The 16,816-nt window shown below is 38.3% G+C and overlaps 1 protein-coding gene across 1 annotated transcript in view; it reads right to left on the bottom strand.

Moving 5' to 3' along the window:
- Positions 1-16,816, bottom strand: part of LOC129766023 (uncharacterized) — a 54,481-nt gene that overhangs the window by 14,363 nt on the left and 23,302 nt on the right. Inside the window, exon 6 of the mRNA XM_055766483.1 lies at positions 8,363-9,009. Within this exon, the coding sequence (XP_055622458.1) occupies positions 8,363-9,009 (647 nt within the window). The remainder of the gene's footprint in view (positions 1-8,362; positions 9,010-16,816) is intronic.

A 16,816-nucleotide genomic window follows, 5' to 3' on the forward strand; every position in this document is an offset into this window, starting at 1 on the left:
AATTCATAAGGGAAGTGAAATTCGAGCACTTAGCCCGGAAATTTGCACGGATGGAATAATGAGATCAAAGGGACGTATTGAGAACGCTAACTGTTTACCAACTTCAGCCAGAACACCTATCATTCTGTCCTACAAGCATTATGTGAGCACTTTGATATTACGTCATTATCACGAAAAATATCGACATAAAAACCTGGAGACTGCCATAGCGGCAGTGCGACAAAAATTCTGGATAACAAACATCAGAGTTGCTATTAAGACAGTTAGAAGGAAGTGCCAATTTTGTAAAAATATGTCTGCGGAGCCAATTCCTCCAATGATGGCAGCCCTACCACGTTCTAGAACTACACCATATTGTAAGCCATTCACGTATACAGGCACAGATTATTTCGGCCCTTATGGCGTGTCTATTGGAAGACGCACTGAAAAACGTTGGGGATGTTTGTTTACTTGTATGACAACAAGAGCAGTACATCTCGAATTAGCACAAGATATGAGCTCAGACTCTTTTATTATATGTTTCCGAAATTTACAATATCGTAGAGGTAAAGTGCAAGAGTTGTTCAGCGACAATGGAACTAATTTCATTGGAGCAAGAAACGAATTTGAGAAAATTCTTAGAAGGCTATCAGACGACGGAGTCAAATGGCATTTTAATCCTCCCGCTTCACCGCATTTCGGTGGAGTATGGGAAAGAATGGTGAGAGAAGTTAAAAGCCTTTTACCTCAAAAACAAGAAACCATACCAGAGTATGAACTTAGAACCATACTAACCGAAGTTGAATTCCTCATTAACAATCGCCCGTTAACGCATATTCCTTTAGATACAGAAGACGATGAGGTTTTAACTCCTAATCACTTTCTGTTAGGTTGCGCTGGTGAAGCTGTCATTACGATCGACGACGTTTCCAAAGCAGAAGCAACTCGTCAACACTGGAAAAGAGCGCAATCAATTGTTAAGGGATATTGGAATCGGTGGATAAAAGAATACCTCCCAACCCTAACTAAAAGAAATAAATGGTTGGAGAAGACTAAACCTATAAAGGTAGGGGATATCGTGGTTTTTGCCGATGAAGAAAAGAAAGGTAAATGGCATAAGGGCAAGGTGATAAGAACAACAACTAATATGGATGGGCAAGTTAGATCCGCTACCGTGGAAACAATTAAAGGTGAAATTACTAGACCAGCTGTAAAATTAGCAGTATTAGATGTAAGTAAGAACAATGAAATCGAGAGCTCAAAAGATACCACTATTTCCTCACCACCTCTTAACTTTGTTGGAGTAATTAAAAGTGCCCCAGGGAGTAAAGAGGAAATTAAGGGACCGCGAAATCCTCAAGAATGGGGAGTAAGAAAAACGGTTAACATCGAGCATGTAAAAGAGCTGGCGTCAAAATTGAAACCGAAGCCACAAACAAAAAAGAAAGTCATAGGTAAAATAAGACCATATACCGGCACGATACAAAAGGCTATCGTAACCGCAATGGCAATTCTAGTACTGGTAAATTTGACAAATGCCGTCAACATCCAGCCTATTGAGGAAGGGGGTTTAATGTTTGATCATGTTGGGTCATGTATAGTAAAGCGAGGAATTTGGAGGACAAATATTGTATCCAACTTAATTCCTAACGACGATATTTCTATGCTAGACTCTATTCATTCGAACTTAGAAAGAACCTTGAAGTTCATGGGGAATGTAACTCAAGACAGCGCTTTGACAGAACTTGTAATGTCGATAGAACGACAATGTAACAATGCAAAACAAGAAATAAATTTTTTATCACGATCAAAAAGGAGTCGTGGAATACTTGGGTTTTTGAAAGATCTGTTATTTGGGAGTAATGATGTGGAAGACGAAGTACAGTCTTTGCGTATTCACGAAGAGCAAAAACTTCATGATATCTCACAAACCATGAGACTATTGAATCAAAGAAGCAAAAATATGGGAGATGAATTAAGCGTAAGAATTCGTAGACTAAATGAAGGAATGTTATCTTTGAAGGGAAAGTATTCCGAAGAAAGAACTAATATATTCGCAAGAAAATGTTTTGAGACCACAACGTTAGCTTTGCAATTGATTGATGGCATAACTCGAAAATACAGGATAATTAAGACTCACCCTTTAGCCGAAAATGAAATGCAAAAGGCAATTCAAAATATAAAGAAGCAATTACCAGAAGGATACTCAATCCTTAGAGACCCACTTGCAGTTAAATACAACATTAAAATTGAAAATGGAACAGTAAATATAATAATGGAAAATGTAATTATTAATAAGGAAAACTTCGAAGTATTCAATGTAATCCCTATTCCTGAAAATGGAAGTGTTATAAAAATAGATCACCATGTAATAGCAATTAATAATAAACATGAATTTTTTTACCCGGATGGAAATTTAATAAAGCTTAATGAAAGTCATTATGTGGTAAATCAGCCAGAATTAACCAGAGTTCCAGATTGCATAGCTGGAGCATTACTTCATGAAACGATAAAACAAAAATGCTCAACAAAGATGATGGAAGAACCATACACCATGTTAACAAAATTGAATAAGATCAACTCTATATTGTACACAACGAGCGACCCTAGCAAGATAATAATCCATTGTAATAATGTAGCCATGTCACCGCCTTATAAGAACGCGATCATAGAACTGTTCCCAGATTGTAAGATCCTAACAGAAAAAACTATTCGTTATGCCCAAATATCTGGACATAACGGGGAAGCTAGAATATTTTTTAAACCTATTCAGAAACTACCATATGTACTAGAAAAACCAAACATAAATGAAAATTTGAATACAACTATCTCGAGTAGAAATCCATATGAAAAGGTAGATATAAAGGATACAGTAATACCTGAAGACGATTTTATAAAAAAGAAACACGTATATACATTTGGAGGTACCATAACTGTTATTTCAATGATTATAATAGTAGGAATTTACGTATACATAAAATTAAAGAGAAGAAGTAATAGACAAAATAATAGAAGAAATGATGATCCGCCTTCGTTATTAGACATGATACGGCTAAATAGAGTTCAGGAAGAATCAAGAAATATTCCTATTATTTTAAACCGTGATAGTTGTCTATAATTGAGTAAATCTATGTAGTAGATTTACGGAGTCCGGAATGTTACGGACAGCTGAGGCTTATCGCGGATCGAGTTACAGATCCATAAGATAAGCAATATTTGAGATTATATTTAGAAAAGACCTCCAAGCGAGGTATAGAAACGTTTAGAAAGGACCAATGTAAGGCAATTAAAAGATGTAAGAGCTCAAGTGTTTTGTTAGGCTAGAAAACGCTTGTAGTTCGAAATTATTGCCGGTCATAAATTCAGAATGGACGAATATTTAAATAGCGTCCGGTAAACAATTTAATGCATGCATCATTTAGGATGCATTTTTATTACCCTTTTCCATCCCTAGCTGCGCTCAGCCAGATACACCAGCAGGGTGTAATAAAATAAAAGGATGTTATTTAGAGCGAAGGATGGAAAGGGGAAATCCAAGAATAAGATAGGCGCACCGACGAGGTGCTATAAACTTAAGGTATTTTCTTAGGGTAGTGCAGCCGTCTCAGACTGCACGTTACCATACGCTAGAAGAAGGGACAAGGAAAGTAGATGATCTAAACGAAACCGATATGTTATCGGTTTTCAAGAGAGAGAGAGGAGATGTTCCTCGTCAATCTTAGTTTAAGGAACCATGTATATATTGTGAAACTTTTGAATAAATTATTTAGTATTGTAACAGAACTCACGCGAAAGCGTTAAAATTTTTCTTTCAATAGAGAAATTTTTCACTTGACCCGCTGTGGTAGGATAGGTATACATTAGGGTGACAATGGATGTATGGGAAAAATTTGATCATCGATTTTCAAAAACCGACCATGTACATTTTGTTTATTGGCCCAAAAAATGATCTGTGCAAAGTTTCAGCTCGATCGGACATGATTTAGGGGTGACTCAAAGCGCTCAAAGTTTTGATTTTTTGATCCTCGAAAATCTTCCAAGGAGGGAGAAAGGAAATTTGGAAAATCAAAATTTTTTTTCGATGCCAAATGACTTAAAAATGCATGAAACGTCGAGATCTGGTGTCATCTCGAAAAACAATTTTTTACCGAAAATCGACCTTTTTGGACAAAATGTACATGGTCGGTTTTTGAAATTTGACATGACCATTTTCGCTGCCACCATATTATACTTGAAACATCGGTAGGTTTTTATGTTAAAGTAAAGTGACCAGATGGCCAGAGGTCTAACGCGGGACACAATTAACAAAACGTTAACGTGTATATACGTTATGTGAACATAAACCATAGTTTATCGAGTCTGAACTTATATGTATTATTTCTTTCTAAGTATCGGCACTCAGTTGTGATTTTTCGGTGGTTTAGATTTTGTTTACGCCTGAAAATCACTCGCTCAATCAGAACATTTACGCCTGGCAAGCACGATTCGAATTCTCCAATTTTCTTTGAAAAAAAAAAAAATTACGAGTATTACCGAATGGAATGCTCGAAATTTTTCTTAAATCTTACGTTTATTAAGCCTACAACAAAAATAATTCAAGGCTGTTGATTCGCAGTAGCAGCACTGTAAAGCAACTTGATGATTTTTTCATACTGCAAGCTCCACCCCCCAGCGAAGGAGTTGGGCATCCTGAAGCACATTGTGTCCGCCAGATATAGCCGATCTGGTATTTACAACATCATCTCCCTGCTGCTCCTTAAGCCGGGAGATCGAAGCCAAACCGGCCAAATGGTGAAGGAGAATCTGGCCAAACTGGACATTTTATGTGGAAGCATCAGACGAGACCGGCCGTATCTGAGCAGCAAGCAATCACCCAAGAAGTAGCTTGAGGTGCTGGTGAAAAACTTCTTTCCGGCGAAAGAAGTGGAAAACTTCTTTCCGTGCTTATAATGAAAGACGAGACGTACTTGATGCTAGAATTTAACGAATGGCAGGGGATCGGGTACTTCACGTTCCCCAGGTAAGCGATGACTTCGAATATATCATCCACATCAAGTTCTCGAAGAAGGTCCTTCTCTGACAGATGTGAAGCGAATGTCCAAACCTCTCCTCTATCGAGTCATATGGTGAACGGGGATATATATAGTACGAAGTGATTGCCGGAAGTTGCGAAGGTGATGTGGTATTTATGCCGAACCTGGGATCAGCCCATTATACCAAAAGATGGAGGATGGATCGGCTGGAGATAAACATTGTCGCGAAGACCGCCAACCTTCTCAACACTCCCCAGCTGCAACCGTTAAAAACTTTTGGGCAAATGGCCAAAATGGAGAGACAGTCGACCACCAAAGCCACGAAAATGTAAAAGAACACGCCGACACACATCTTTTCATCGGCCATTGTTGAGGTTCCGGCCAACTTCCGTTAGACCGCCCAGTGCTTTATTCAGGATACTTCATCAAACAACCCTCCCTCTTCCTGTCGAGTGTACACTAGTTCTTCCGGTTTATTTAAAACGTTAGGCCCTGACCGAGCTAGGGGACCAAAGAAGATCTTTTCGTCTGACTCGCTTTGGTCCCTGCGGATCATAAAAAAATTATAAAAATAATTTTCCATTTTTTTTGCTGTCGCTTCCAGTTGACACTCTCTAAACAAAAAGCCCACTGTCGGTGCGATGAAACCAGCTCAACGTATTAGTCTTAGGATGCATTAGAAGCGCTCTTGAACAGTCTGCCAAATAATATTTTTTTGAGGTTCATCCATTTAAGAAAATCAACATGATCAAATTGTGATGTTGAAATATACTGATATCGCGGGACATTTTCGTGTCTTTTGCCAAATGCGGGACGTTTCGCGGGACGTAATCTTACACGGGACATTTTGATGAAATGCGGGACTGTCCCGTGTAACGCGGGACGTCTGGTCACTTTAGTTAAAGACAACTTTATATTTATTCAGAAACAATGTTGGAAATACAGACAAATGGACCCATTGGACCCCTCCTACAGGAAGAAAAATGTAGGTTTTGGCCAATGCTTGGCGATTTTTCGATTTTTTTTTCAATTTCCGGAAAACTGAAAAAAATTGAGGTTTGGGGTTTCTGTAACGTCAATAATCAAATACCAATGTGAATTGAACTCGATAATTCCCCCTATTCTATGCGGCGAATGACGTGAGATGGCTCAAGTGACGGTGTCCCCGAAGGCGAATGGGGTGACTATGGTTTGTTATTAGGTGAGATCTAAAGTTGTAGTCGTGTCCACATATGTTATCGACTCTGGTATCAAATAAGAGTTAAAAAGTAAAGTGGCTTCCAGAATAAAGCGTGAAACATTGCCATGTCACCTCATTCGCAGCACGGAATAAAGGCGAATGTGTGACGCTAATCTCTCGACCACGAAAGCACACGATTGTTTTACATAGCGTACTTTTTAATGTAGAGCCAGTTTAAGGCAAACAGGGCCCGAAACAAAAAAAAAGTTCTATAACTCTGTCATTGTTGAAATTCGACAGAGTTGTGGATTTGACAGTGATCGCAGAGTAGTCGGAAAGGTCCTCCTTTGAAACCGCGCGAAACCGAGCAATTTAGGTTTTTGCGGCAATATTTACTGCCGTCACTACAGAGGCGAACCAGCCCAGGAGGCTGAAAGCCTCTCAAATAAAGAATAAAAAAAAACAAAAACCTAAAATCAAACAAGATTCCGCGTATGGGTTTTGTGGTTTAGCATTTTAAGTGGTTTTATTTCAAGATTCAATTCGCTGATGGTTATATTTCGGTTTGTGATTAACAGAGAAGCGATAGTAGATATGAACGGAAGAGTAAATTCATTCGTGAGTGGAAAATTTAAATTATTGAAATAATTATACTGGTGGGGTGAAACAGACAGTTGCCAGTGGGAATGAAATGGGCTGAAAAAAGTGTGTTTATTCATTTCCTAAAGAATGCCCTGCATCTACAAACAGAAATTTAATCGCCAAAGGTGAACTATCTAGAAGCTGACTGGAATCAAGAGCAAAATAGTTGAGGGTCCGTCCGCAAAGATGCCAACCTTGCTGATTTTTCAGGATTTCCCAGACTCAGTTTTGCCTGATTTTTCTTAAATGATCCTGATTTATCCTGATTTTGTATTTTTTACTTTATTAGAATGAAAATTATCCGTAGTAATAATACGAAGTTTTCCTGGTTGGAAATAAAAATTGTCATAATAGCCTACATAAAAAAGCTTTTGTTTATTATCTATATATTCAAATCGTTATATTTTGAATGAAAATAATTACTTGTTTTTTGAATACTTAAAACACTTTATAGCATTTTTTGGTTTTTCCACAAAAAACTCATCATGTTTAGCATAATCTTTCGAAATAGATCTTGAAGCTGAGCTTATTCATTATTCTCAAAGCTCCATTATGAGCTTTTACTAATCAAACAGTCGACAAATTCCCACAACTATTGCTCGCAACAAACAACAAACGTGTTCCATCAGAGCAACGTCAAACTTCATGGCTCTTTGACAACACGACGAATTATTTTGGAGTCTGGCTGGAATGTGTTGTTTCACCAGTTAAACTTACCGGATATTGCTATTGTGTAAGATGCCGAAAGATCGTGGAATAAAATTAATGCACATAAACTTGAATAAATGTATGCTTGCCTAAAGAAATTATGCGTTTGTGTTTCCAAAAATCGATTCGAACTTTGCGGACAACACAATATGAGCTATCCTGATTACTCCTGATTTTTGAATATAATGGTTGGCAACTCTGTCTGTCTGTGTATCACATCTAGGTGGATTAATTCGATTTTTCATTAAACGGACAGACTTTGAAAAAATAAGACATGTTTTCCAAACTAATAAAAAACAAACTCATATAACCATACTTGGTACTATGTACTACTAGAATTGGTACTTCTACCCTATATACACGAAAAAAAGAAAAATATTCAAATGTGCTTCGGATTCGTTGATTCTGCAAATTACGATTGAGAAAAAAAACACGATAACGAAAACAAAAAACATACAGGGACTCCATCTTGCTGTGGTTGCTTATGTTTTCCAGTGGCAGCAAAGTACATTGTTTTTTTTATCGACCATTCATCATTACACAAAATGTAGGTATTCAGTCGTCTATAAAACCCGTTTATGTTCAATGAGCTTGTTTGGACTGTGTTTCGTCACTTCAACAATGAACCATTCGATTCAGAACAAAAAAATTTGAGCCTTTTCCCCGCCGGCCTCTCACGGCGAAGTTTACATAATAAAGTACACAAACCGAACATTTTCGAACATCGAACCACGCACAAAAATTACCCGGATTGTTTCATGGTCGCTAAATTATTCCACTCTATTGTGCCATCAAACTACAAGTTATGAGCGAGACTCACCTTCATTTGGAACAGTCTGCGGATTTCCACCATTTTTCGGATCAATAGCAACAGCAGCTGCTGTCAAATGATGGGGACGGTCGTCGTTTGCTGAATCGACCGCCTGCTTGGCGGGTTCCCCACCCTCAGCTTCAGCGCCAACCCCCGGTGACAAAGGAAGCTGTGGATGGTGTCTGTCTTGCTTTGTTTTCGTCGTCACAACCGTGACTGCGAGATCAATGCTGGCGTCTACTTTCATGACGTCATCAACCACCGCCGACACCGTTGTTGGTGGGACCGATGCTGGCCGCTGGAGAAACTCCAACGGTGGTAGGTCATTTTGTGATGCTTGGGTTGAGATTTCCTTATGGTCAACTATGTTGCTGAAGCCTTTCGCATTTCCGACGACGTCGTCGTCGTCAACAATCGCGACCGGACCAACGTACAGCGTTTGCACTTCATCGTTATCAAATTGCACCGTGATCTCACTCAATAATATATCCAAATCATTTTGTTCCTGGCTGTTTGCGTTGGAGATTCGCTTGTGGGAGCTAAAGTCTACCCCATCTCCCGATAAAAAGTCAGCCACCGTAGCTGGTACTTTCATTTGCGTCGCCATTATGCTCATCAACCACCACACTCGCTGGATTGCAGATGTGTCCACTTTTTAATGTTAGGATATTTAGCAAATTAACGCGAAAAATAAAACTTGATAATACGCTGACAGTGTCGTTTTGAGTGAACATTACAAATGATGGCAAATATCCAAAACATCGGCAAGTCTTTTCGTAAAATAAAACCAAAACAGCGAACTCAAAATGAAACCAACCAAAAAGTGAAGCACAAAAAGATACGAAACCGCGTCACGCACTCAACAGGTTGTCTTTCTTGTTTGCTACTGAACGAACGGCTTGTTAGGGTAGATGCGGCGGTAGAGGGCATCGCAAAAAGGAAAGTTTTATCGATTTCAGCATAATTTTGACAATTCAGTGACAGTTTGTGGTCGATTCGATTCAGCGAGCGGAAAAATAATATTGTTTGCTCCATGGGTTATTCGATGAAACTACAGTAAATTATCTCTATTTCGACGTATTGCTAATTGGACACACCTGTAATCCGACACGAATAATGAACAATTTCGCCTCTAATTGACAAATCTACTCAAAACTACATTAGCTCATGCGACACCTACATTAGATCTCAGAACCTCAAAAATGATGATATTTGTATTTTTACGCGCTTAAAAGAGTGAGATTCGTCGTGATTATTTCAATTAATTTCTATTCAAATTCATTTCAAACATTTAATGTCGTCATTAAATATTTTTTTCCAATTCATTTATTTGTAAGGCTCAATCGCATAAGCTTTGCGGAGCCGCTAATTCAACATTTGTTTATACAAAATTTCAACTTAATTCTATGTTTAGTAGGACAGGATTCATTCGCGGTTTACTCAAGGAATACATACGCACTCTTCGATTTCTTTTCACTGTATATAATCGAATTCTCTATATAGTCGAGTCAAAAAAATGTATTTGTTTTTTATACATATATTTTTCGTTTTTTGAATACAAAACAAGAATTAAATTTTAGATTCATCCCCTTAAAGTCAGAAAACACCTTTCTCACTCGAAAAAAACCCTTCTACGCATATGGTCGAATTTCAACAATGAGAGTTATAACACTTTTATTGTTCCGAGATCTGTTTGCCCTAAGGAGGGACCCCGGTCTGGAAGGTAGATTTTTTTTTGCATTTTTGATTGTTTCTACCAACCAAATTAAAGTTCTCAAACCGCTCTACAATTTGTTCTTTGGCACCGCACTTCTATCTTCCTTAATTTCGCTGCAATATCTGCAAACAATTCTTGGTGATAATTCAAACAAAATCTTTAAAAATCACGATACTTATAATAACCGATTAAATTTTACCTCAACGTTGAATTATTACATTTTTGTTGTTTATTTCAACAACAAAAATGTAATAATTCAACGTTGAGGTAAAATTTAATCGGTTATTATAAGTATCGTGATTTTTAAAGATTTTGTCATATCTGAAATATAAAAAACAGAACAAACACACAAAGATGGCAAAAAATATAACATTCATTATTGGGGGTTGATAATCAATCCTTGCCATTTTTTTAAAGATTGTTTCATGTAAATGTTGTTCACAACTACGTTTCAGGTGATCCATATGTGAAGTCTAATTTCGAATTACTTTTTGGAGCATATCGGCTGGTATCTCAACGCTTAACAAAAGAGTTGGCGTCAGATCGCACCATTTTGGTGGCCAATTCACTGATCTAAAACGAGAGATGAATTGCTCACCAAATTCATTGCGGAATAGTTTTCATGTTTGCAAGGAATGTTCGGTAAAATTCATTAAAGGCGATTTGACGCTGATAAATGACGCCTTCAATCGCACCCACCTTTGCTCATGAGTCAGTCCTCTTATTACCCGGAATTGAGCGTCTGAATAAAGCATTTAAAATTTCTCGTATCTCGAGGAAGTACGGTGAGTGCTTTTCCGGCCTCACTGAACGGATATCTTCGACACAGCTAAGACTATCCGTTACAATGTAATAGTGTTCAACAGGTCGTAAGGCGACGCTGTCCAGCGCCCTGTGTATCGCTGCCAATTCAGCAATATACGAGGGCAGTCCGATAAGTACTTAGCCTACAAAAAAACCAAAAAATTTGGGAAAGTGGCGATTTATTTCTCAACATAGTGTCCTTTTAGCTCGATACACTTGACCCATCGATGACCTCCTCATTCGACTCTGCCCAGTGAGTGATTTTTTCAAGTTTGTGAACAAAAAAATAGTCGCACGGGGCCAAATCTGGAGAATACGGTGGATGGGATGGCAGTTCGTGGTGCAATTCGACCAATTTGGCCGTGGCGATGGTTCCACACACGCTTCCACACACGGTCCAAACAAAACTACGAGTCTGATTCGGCTGTAATGATGATAGTAACTCCCCACCAGGTGCCGGTAATTGAGCGGAGAAAATTTATTCTTTGTTGGCATTTTTTACTCAGGTACCTAATATGGGCCCCAAGTACATTTGGAGTAGAACCAGACCCCAAGATACTTGAATAACATGGCATGAGTGATCGGATTAGCCAAAAGTTGAACCTTTGTTTTTGCTGTTTTCTCCGTGGAGAACTTAATCCCTATACCAATGTAATGTTTGATCCAACGGCAGATACCACTCCATCATCTGCAAATTATCTTAGGCTGCAATTTTGTGTAAGGCAATTGTCAATGTCGCTTACATAGAAGTTGTACAAAAGGGGGCTTAAACATGAGCCATGGGGGAGTCCTATATAAAGGACCCGGCTTACTGCCGAATCTCCGTGAGAAAAATTCAAATGTTTCTCGCAAAGCAAGTTATATAACATGTTATTCAATAGAGGCGGCACACCCTGAGAGTGTAATTTGTCTGACAAAACCTTTATTGAAACAGAATTAAGGGGGCCTTTATGTCCAAGAACACTGAAGCCATTTGTTTTTTTTCGGCGTAAGCCATTTGAAGAAAGCAAGATAATCATTCGTCCCCTAGCCCCTGTGGAACCCATATTGTGTATCTGAGAGTAGGCCATTCGTTTCAACTCATCGATCAAGGCGAAACAAGATTTTTTTATGAATTGAAGTCGGACGGGGTTTCTCAGGGTTTTTGAATAGCCATACTTGTCTCCAATCATCCGGAACAATATTATGTTCCAGGAATCGATTGAACAATTTCAGCAAGCGATGTTTCGCCACATCAGGGAGGTTTTTCAACAAGTTGAACTTAATTCGATCCGATCGTGGAGCATAATTGTTACAAGAAAGGAGAGCAAGAGAGAATTCTACCATCGAAAATTTTGAATCAAGATCACACCTATCTTGTGGTATATCTCGAACAATTTGTTGCACGGGAACGGAATCAGGACAAACCTTTCGTGCAAAATTAAAAATCCATCGATGTGAATATTTTTCGCTTTCATTCGTTGAAGAGCGATTTCTAATGTTATGTTATGCCACTTTCCATATTTTTGACGTAGGACTACGTCTTTCATTTCTATACCGGGGTGTAAAATCAAAGTTTCGAAAACGAAAGCGTTACGCCGGAGACCGAGATTTTGAGCGTTAATAGCTCCTAAACAACTGAACGAAATGGTATGATAAACACTTCATTCGAAAGATAAAATGTCTACGCGTTATATATTTGTTACTTTTTGATCCAAAAACTTGTTTCAATAGTCTTAAAATTGCTTTCAAAACAGGCTATTGAAATCACCAATCGGCATATAAGCGAGCGCCGTTCGGAAATCCACTCAGTTATAATTGAACAGCGATTGGGGCATGTTGTCGCTGTTGTGGTGAAGCTCTTCGTTTACCATGAAAGCACTGATGAACGGTGTCACCAAGAGCCTGTGCACCTTAGGCCAGAAGGGAATCTATCAGGAGGAGAGTGATGCCACAAACGGTTCCCCAGGAAGAGATCGGAGCAGCCGCCACACACACACACACACGCGCGGAACTCTTCGTTTGGATGCCATTCAGCATCGAGAAAATTCCGGAAAGATTCAATCGTTGCTGAAAAATAATCGGCTAGTTCCCCTGGGAACTGAAAAATACATTCATGCGAAAAAGTTCATTTTAATGTTTTCTATCCATGTAACACTGCGACCAAGTATCGAGGAAAATCTGGAAAAATCTAATCGTTGCTGAAAAAAAATCTGCCAGTTCCCCTGGTTTTTCAATTCCATGGGAAAGGGTTTATTTTAATGTTTTCTAACCATGTAATACAGCGACCAAATATTTTTCAATCAAGTGCTCTTAAGTGCTCGAGTGCTCAATCGAGTTAGCATTAATTACTGGAGGACTTCGAGTATCGAGGAAAATCTGGAAAGAACTAATCGTTGTTGAAAAATAATCTGCCAGTTCCCCTGGGAATTGAAAAATACATTCATGTGAAAGAGTTTATTTTAATGTTTTCTATCCATGAAACACTGCGATCAAATGTTTTTCAATCAAGTTCTATTAACAGGTGGTTATCGAGTTAGCGTTAACCACTGGTGGGCTTCGAGTATCGAGGAAAATCTGGAAAAATCTTATCGTTGCTGAAAATAATCTGCCAATTCCCTGGCAATTGAAAAATACATTCATGCGAAAGAGTTTATTTTAATGTTTTCTATCCACATAGTACTGCTGCGATCGAATACAATTGGTCTTGTGATTTTTCAATCAAGTGCAATTAATTAGCAGGAAAGCTTCTGAAGATTATTCTCCCTCATCGGTAGAATATTTTCGTATCGAATACAGTTTGCGCGCGCAATGGAAAATGTTTCGCATCGCGAAAATCATATAATTTTCAATCAATTATTGCTCAGTCGCCGAAAGTTTCAAACTCAGAGTTCATTCGCCTCTAGTTTGCCTTCCAAATTGCCATCGTAAACCACACCTTCTTTCGATTCAATCACGGACAAAAAGCATACTTAAGCGATATTCTGGTGGTGATCGCATTCATTTTTCGTGAGGACATCGACAAGACAACATCGTTACTGAACGAGCTGACCGAACTGAACGGGCTGGATGAGCTGGACGGTGAGGGATCGAGGGATTTCTTATATCGCCTGACCTGACCTGAAACGCATTCAGTTTGTTTGGGACTGTGACGGAGCGCAGAAAAGCCGATCCATCAGAAAGAGAAGACGACCGAGAGAATAGCAGCATCGAAAATTGGTTCCGCTTGAGACATCGCGCGCAACTCTTTACGTTTGCTGGTTATCGAGAAGAATCTAGAAATAAGTGATCGTTGCTGCAAAATAATCTGCCAGTTCCTCTTGGAATTGCAAATTACATTCAAGCGAAAGAGTTTATTTTAATGTTTTCTAACCATATAACACTGCGACCAAATACATTTGGTTCTGTGATTTTTCAATCAAGTGTAATTAGCAGGAAAGCTTCAGAAGATTATTCCTCCCCATCAGTAGGATATTTTCGTGTCCAATATTGGATGCACAAAACCTTGTACCTCCAACGTAACGCTCTCGTTTTCGAAGTCCCCCAAATATTCATTTATTCATTCATACAGAATGGATTCAGATTCAGCTTCAAACAAATGATCACTAAATCAACGATAGTCCTACGTCAGCATTGTGGTTATACCATAGATATAACCCACTTCCTGTTTTTTCATTTACGTTTGTCGTGATAAACCTCCCATGAAATTTCGCCAATGAGCACGTTTTTTCCCTTTGATCAAGTTTTTGAATTTATTTTCTAGGGCTAAATACGTTTGAAAATTCTCAATGGTTCCACGTTTCCGAAAGTTTTAAATGCATTCGATTTATCTACATGAAGCTTGGAACACCGGCTATTCCACCATTGGTGATAGAAATTTTGATTGGCAAGTGATCACTACCGTTGGGATCCTGGATTACATTCCACTTGCAATCTAACGATAGTGAATTCGAGCAAAGCGAAAGATCAAGAGCTTGGGTTAGCAGGAGGTTTCGGTACACGTTTTTTTTCACCAGTGTTCAAAACGGTCATATTGAAGCTGTTACAAAGATCATATATCAACAATGAACGGTTGTCGTCGTACTGTTCCCCCCAGGCGGTTCCGTGAGAGTTGAAGTCTCCTAAGATCAACCGTGGCTCAGGAAGAAGTGAGCACATGTCAGCATGCTGTTTCTGGCTAACTGTAATTTTCGGAGGCCATGCACTTATCATACAAAGGTTTTTTTTCGGATAAATGCATTCATTGCAAACCATCGAATATTTTGATATATTTCATATATTAATGTCAAAGTTTATTCATAACGATTAATATTATATTTAATTGTTTATTTACTCATGTTGTTTCTCTTATATTAAGTTTTTTCAAATTTACTATCCACGTTAAAAAAACTTCGAACCTACGTGCTCAACTTATGCGATATAAGACAGAGAAAGTAAAAATTTTAACGACACTAGAAACGAAACATATTCTGTGACTGATTCAATCGAAAGCTTCGTTGTGGCGAGCCTTTTCGTATTCTTAAAATTTGGACAATGTGACGAAAAAAAAACATAAAAGAAAAGCAAAAAATGTGATAAAATTCCACTGAATAAATTCCTTAGTTCGAAAGCCAATTACTGATGTATTGTTAAGTTTAATAAAATACTCTTGTCATAAGCTAACGACCTTTGCCAAATGCAAAGCAGAAGTGAATAATAGAGCGCGAACAGGTTCAAACAGAACGAAAAGAACAAACTTGCTACGGGTTTCAATGAAACGAACTACAGACTACACTAATATGGCTTACGACCTATGAGTTTAACTACTAAAAAGAACATGCTACTCTGTTCTGTTTAAATGTTTTGATCTGATGAGTGTTTCGCAGTTCAACTGTTCCGACCTCATCTCTCGTGTTGATTTTGTTCACCATCAGTGATCGCTATAACTCGTATTGTTCACGAAACGGATGTTCCCAAACGTTGTGTGTGTGGTGTATATTCGTTCCTAGCGTTGTCGTGTTTGAATAAGTTATCTGTTATCAGTTTGCACTATACAATAAAGGTATGTGTGTTGTCAGTTTGAATATTTCCATTGGATCAATCTCCTTGTTGTATGTTTTACTGGAAGCATACATGATTATCCACTTTCTGTGACGAGCTAAACCTAGAACCGAAGAGAGAAGAGTTAAGATCGTTTGATGCATGGTTCGAATTCTTGGCAGGCTAGAACAAATGTGCGATCTATATAAAATATGTTGATTGAATTTCGAACGCTGGCGGTGGTATTAATCATAACTCGGGATAACTAGAATAGAAGTAGCGAATTGGACACCACACCACCACCACTCAACGCGTGGTGTGTTGGTATGTTGACATGGAAAAAATGCTTTCCTATCATGACAATGGGTGCTTCGTCTAAAATATTGGGGAAATAAAATAAACCTCTTTTTCTGTTCTGAACAAAATAAACATCGATTGATGCCAGAGTTTTTCACATTTGATATCATTATTTAGTGCACGTATCAATTTATATATTGAATTCATGTAATATTCGCTATTATTAGCTATTTGAACAAGGACTAAAATTGAATAGAGCGTGGCGGAGATGTTTAGTTACCCACAACAAATTTTGATTACAGTATTTCTATAATTTTAATATAATATAATTTATATTAATTTAATATTAATATAATTGAAAATATAAAGTACCAGAATTATTCAGAAGTGATATGTTAGGCGTGACGCTAGCCACTCGACCACGGGAGCAACAATTTTGGCTGGATTCTTGAATACAAATCGTCAATACTGCTTGTTCGCGACGAACGCGACCCGAGCTATAAAACGAGCGAAGAAGAGGAGAAGAAAGGATGATGCAATCGCATGCACACATAGCATATGTAGTGCAGTGTAAGTGTAGCTTTGAGTTTTTTCCTTCATTCAGTTTGTGATAACATCGAGAAATTAATGGTGTGTTTTAGCCGCTG

Source organism: Toxorhynchites rutilus, chromosome 2 (genome assembly GCF_029784135.1).
Source record: "Toxorhynchites rutilus septentrionalis strain SRP chromosome 2, ASM2978413v1, whole genome shotgun sequence".
NCBI classification, from domain to species: domain Eukaryota; kingdom Metazoa; phylum Arthropoda; class Insecta; order Diptera; family Culicidae; genus Toxorhynchites; species Toxorhynchites rutilus.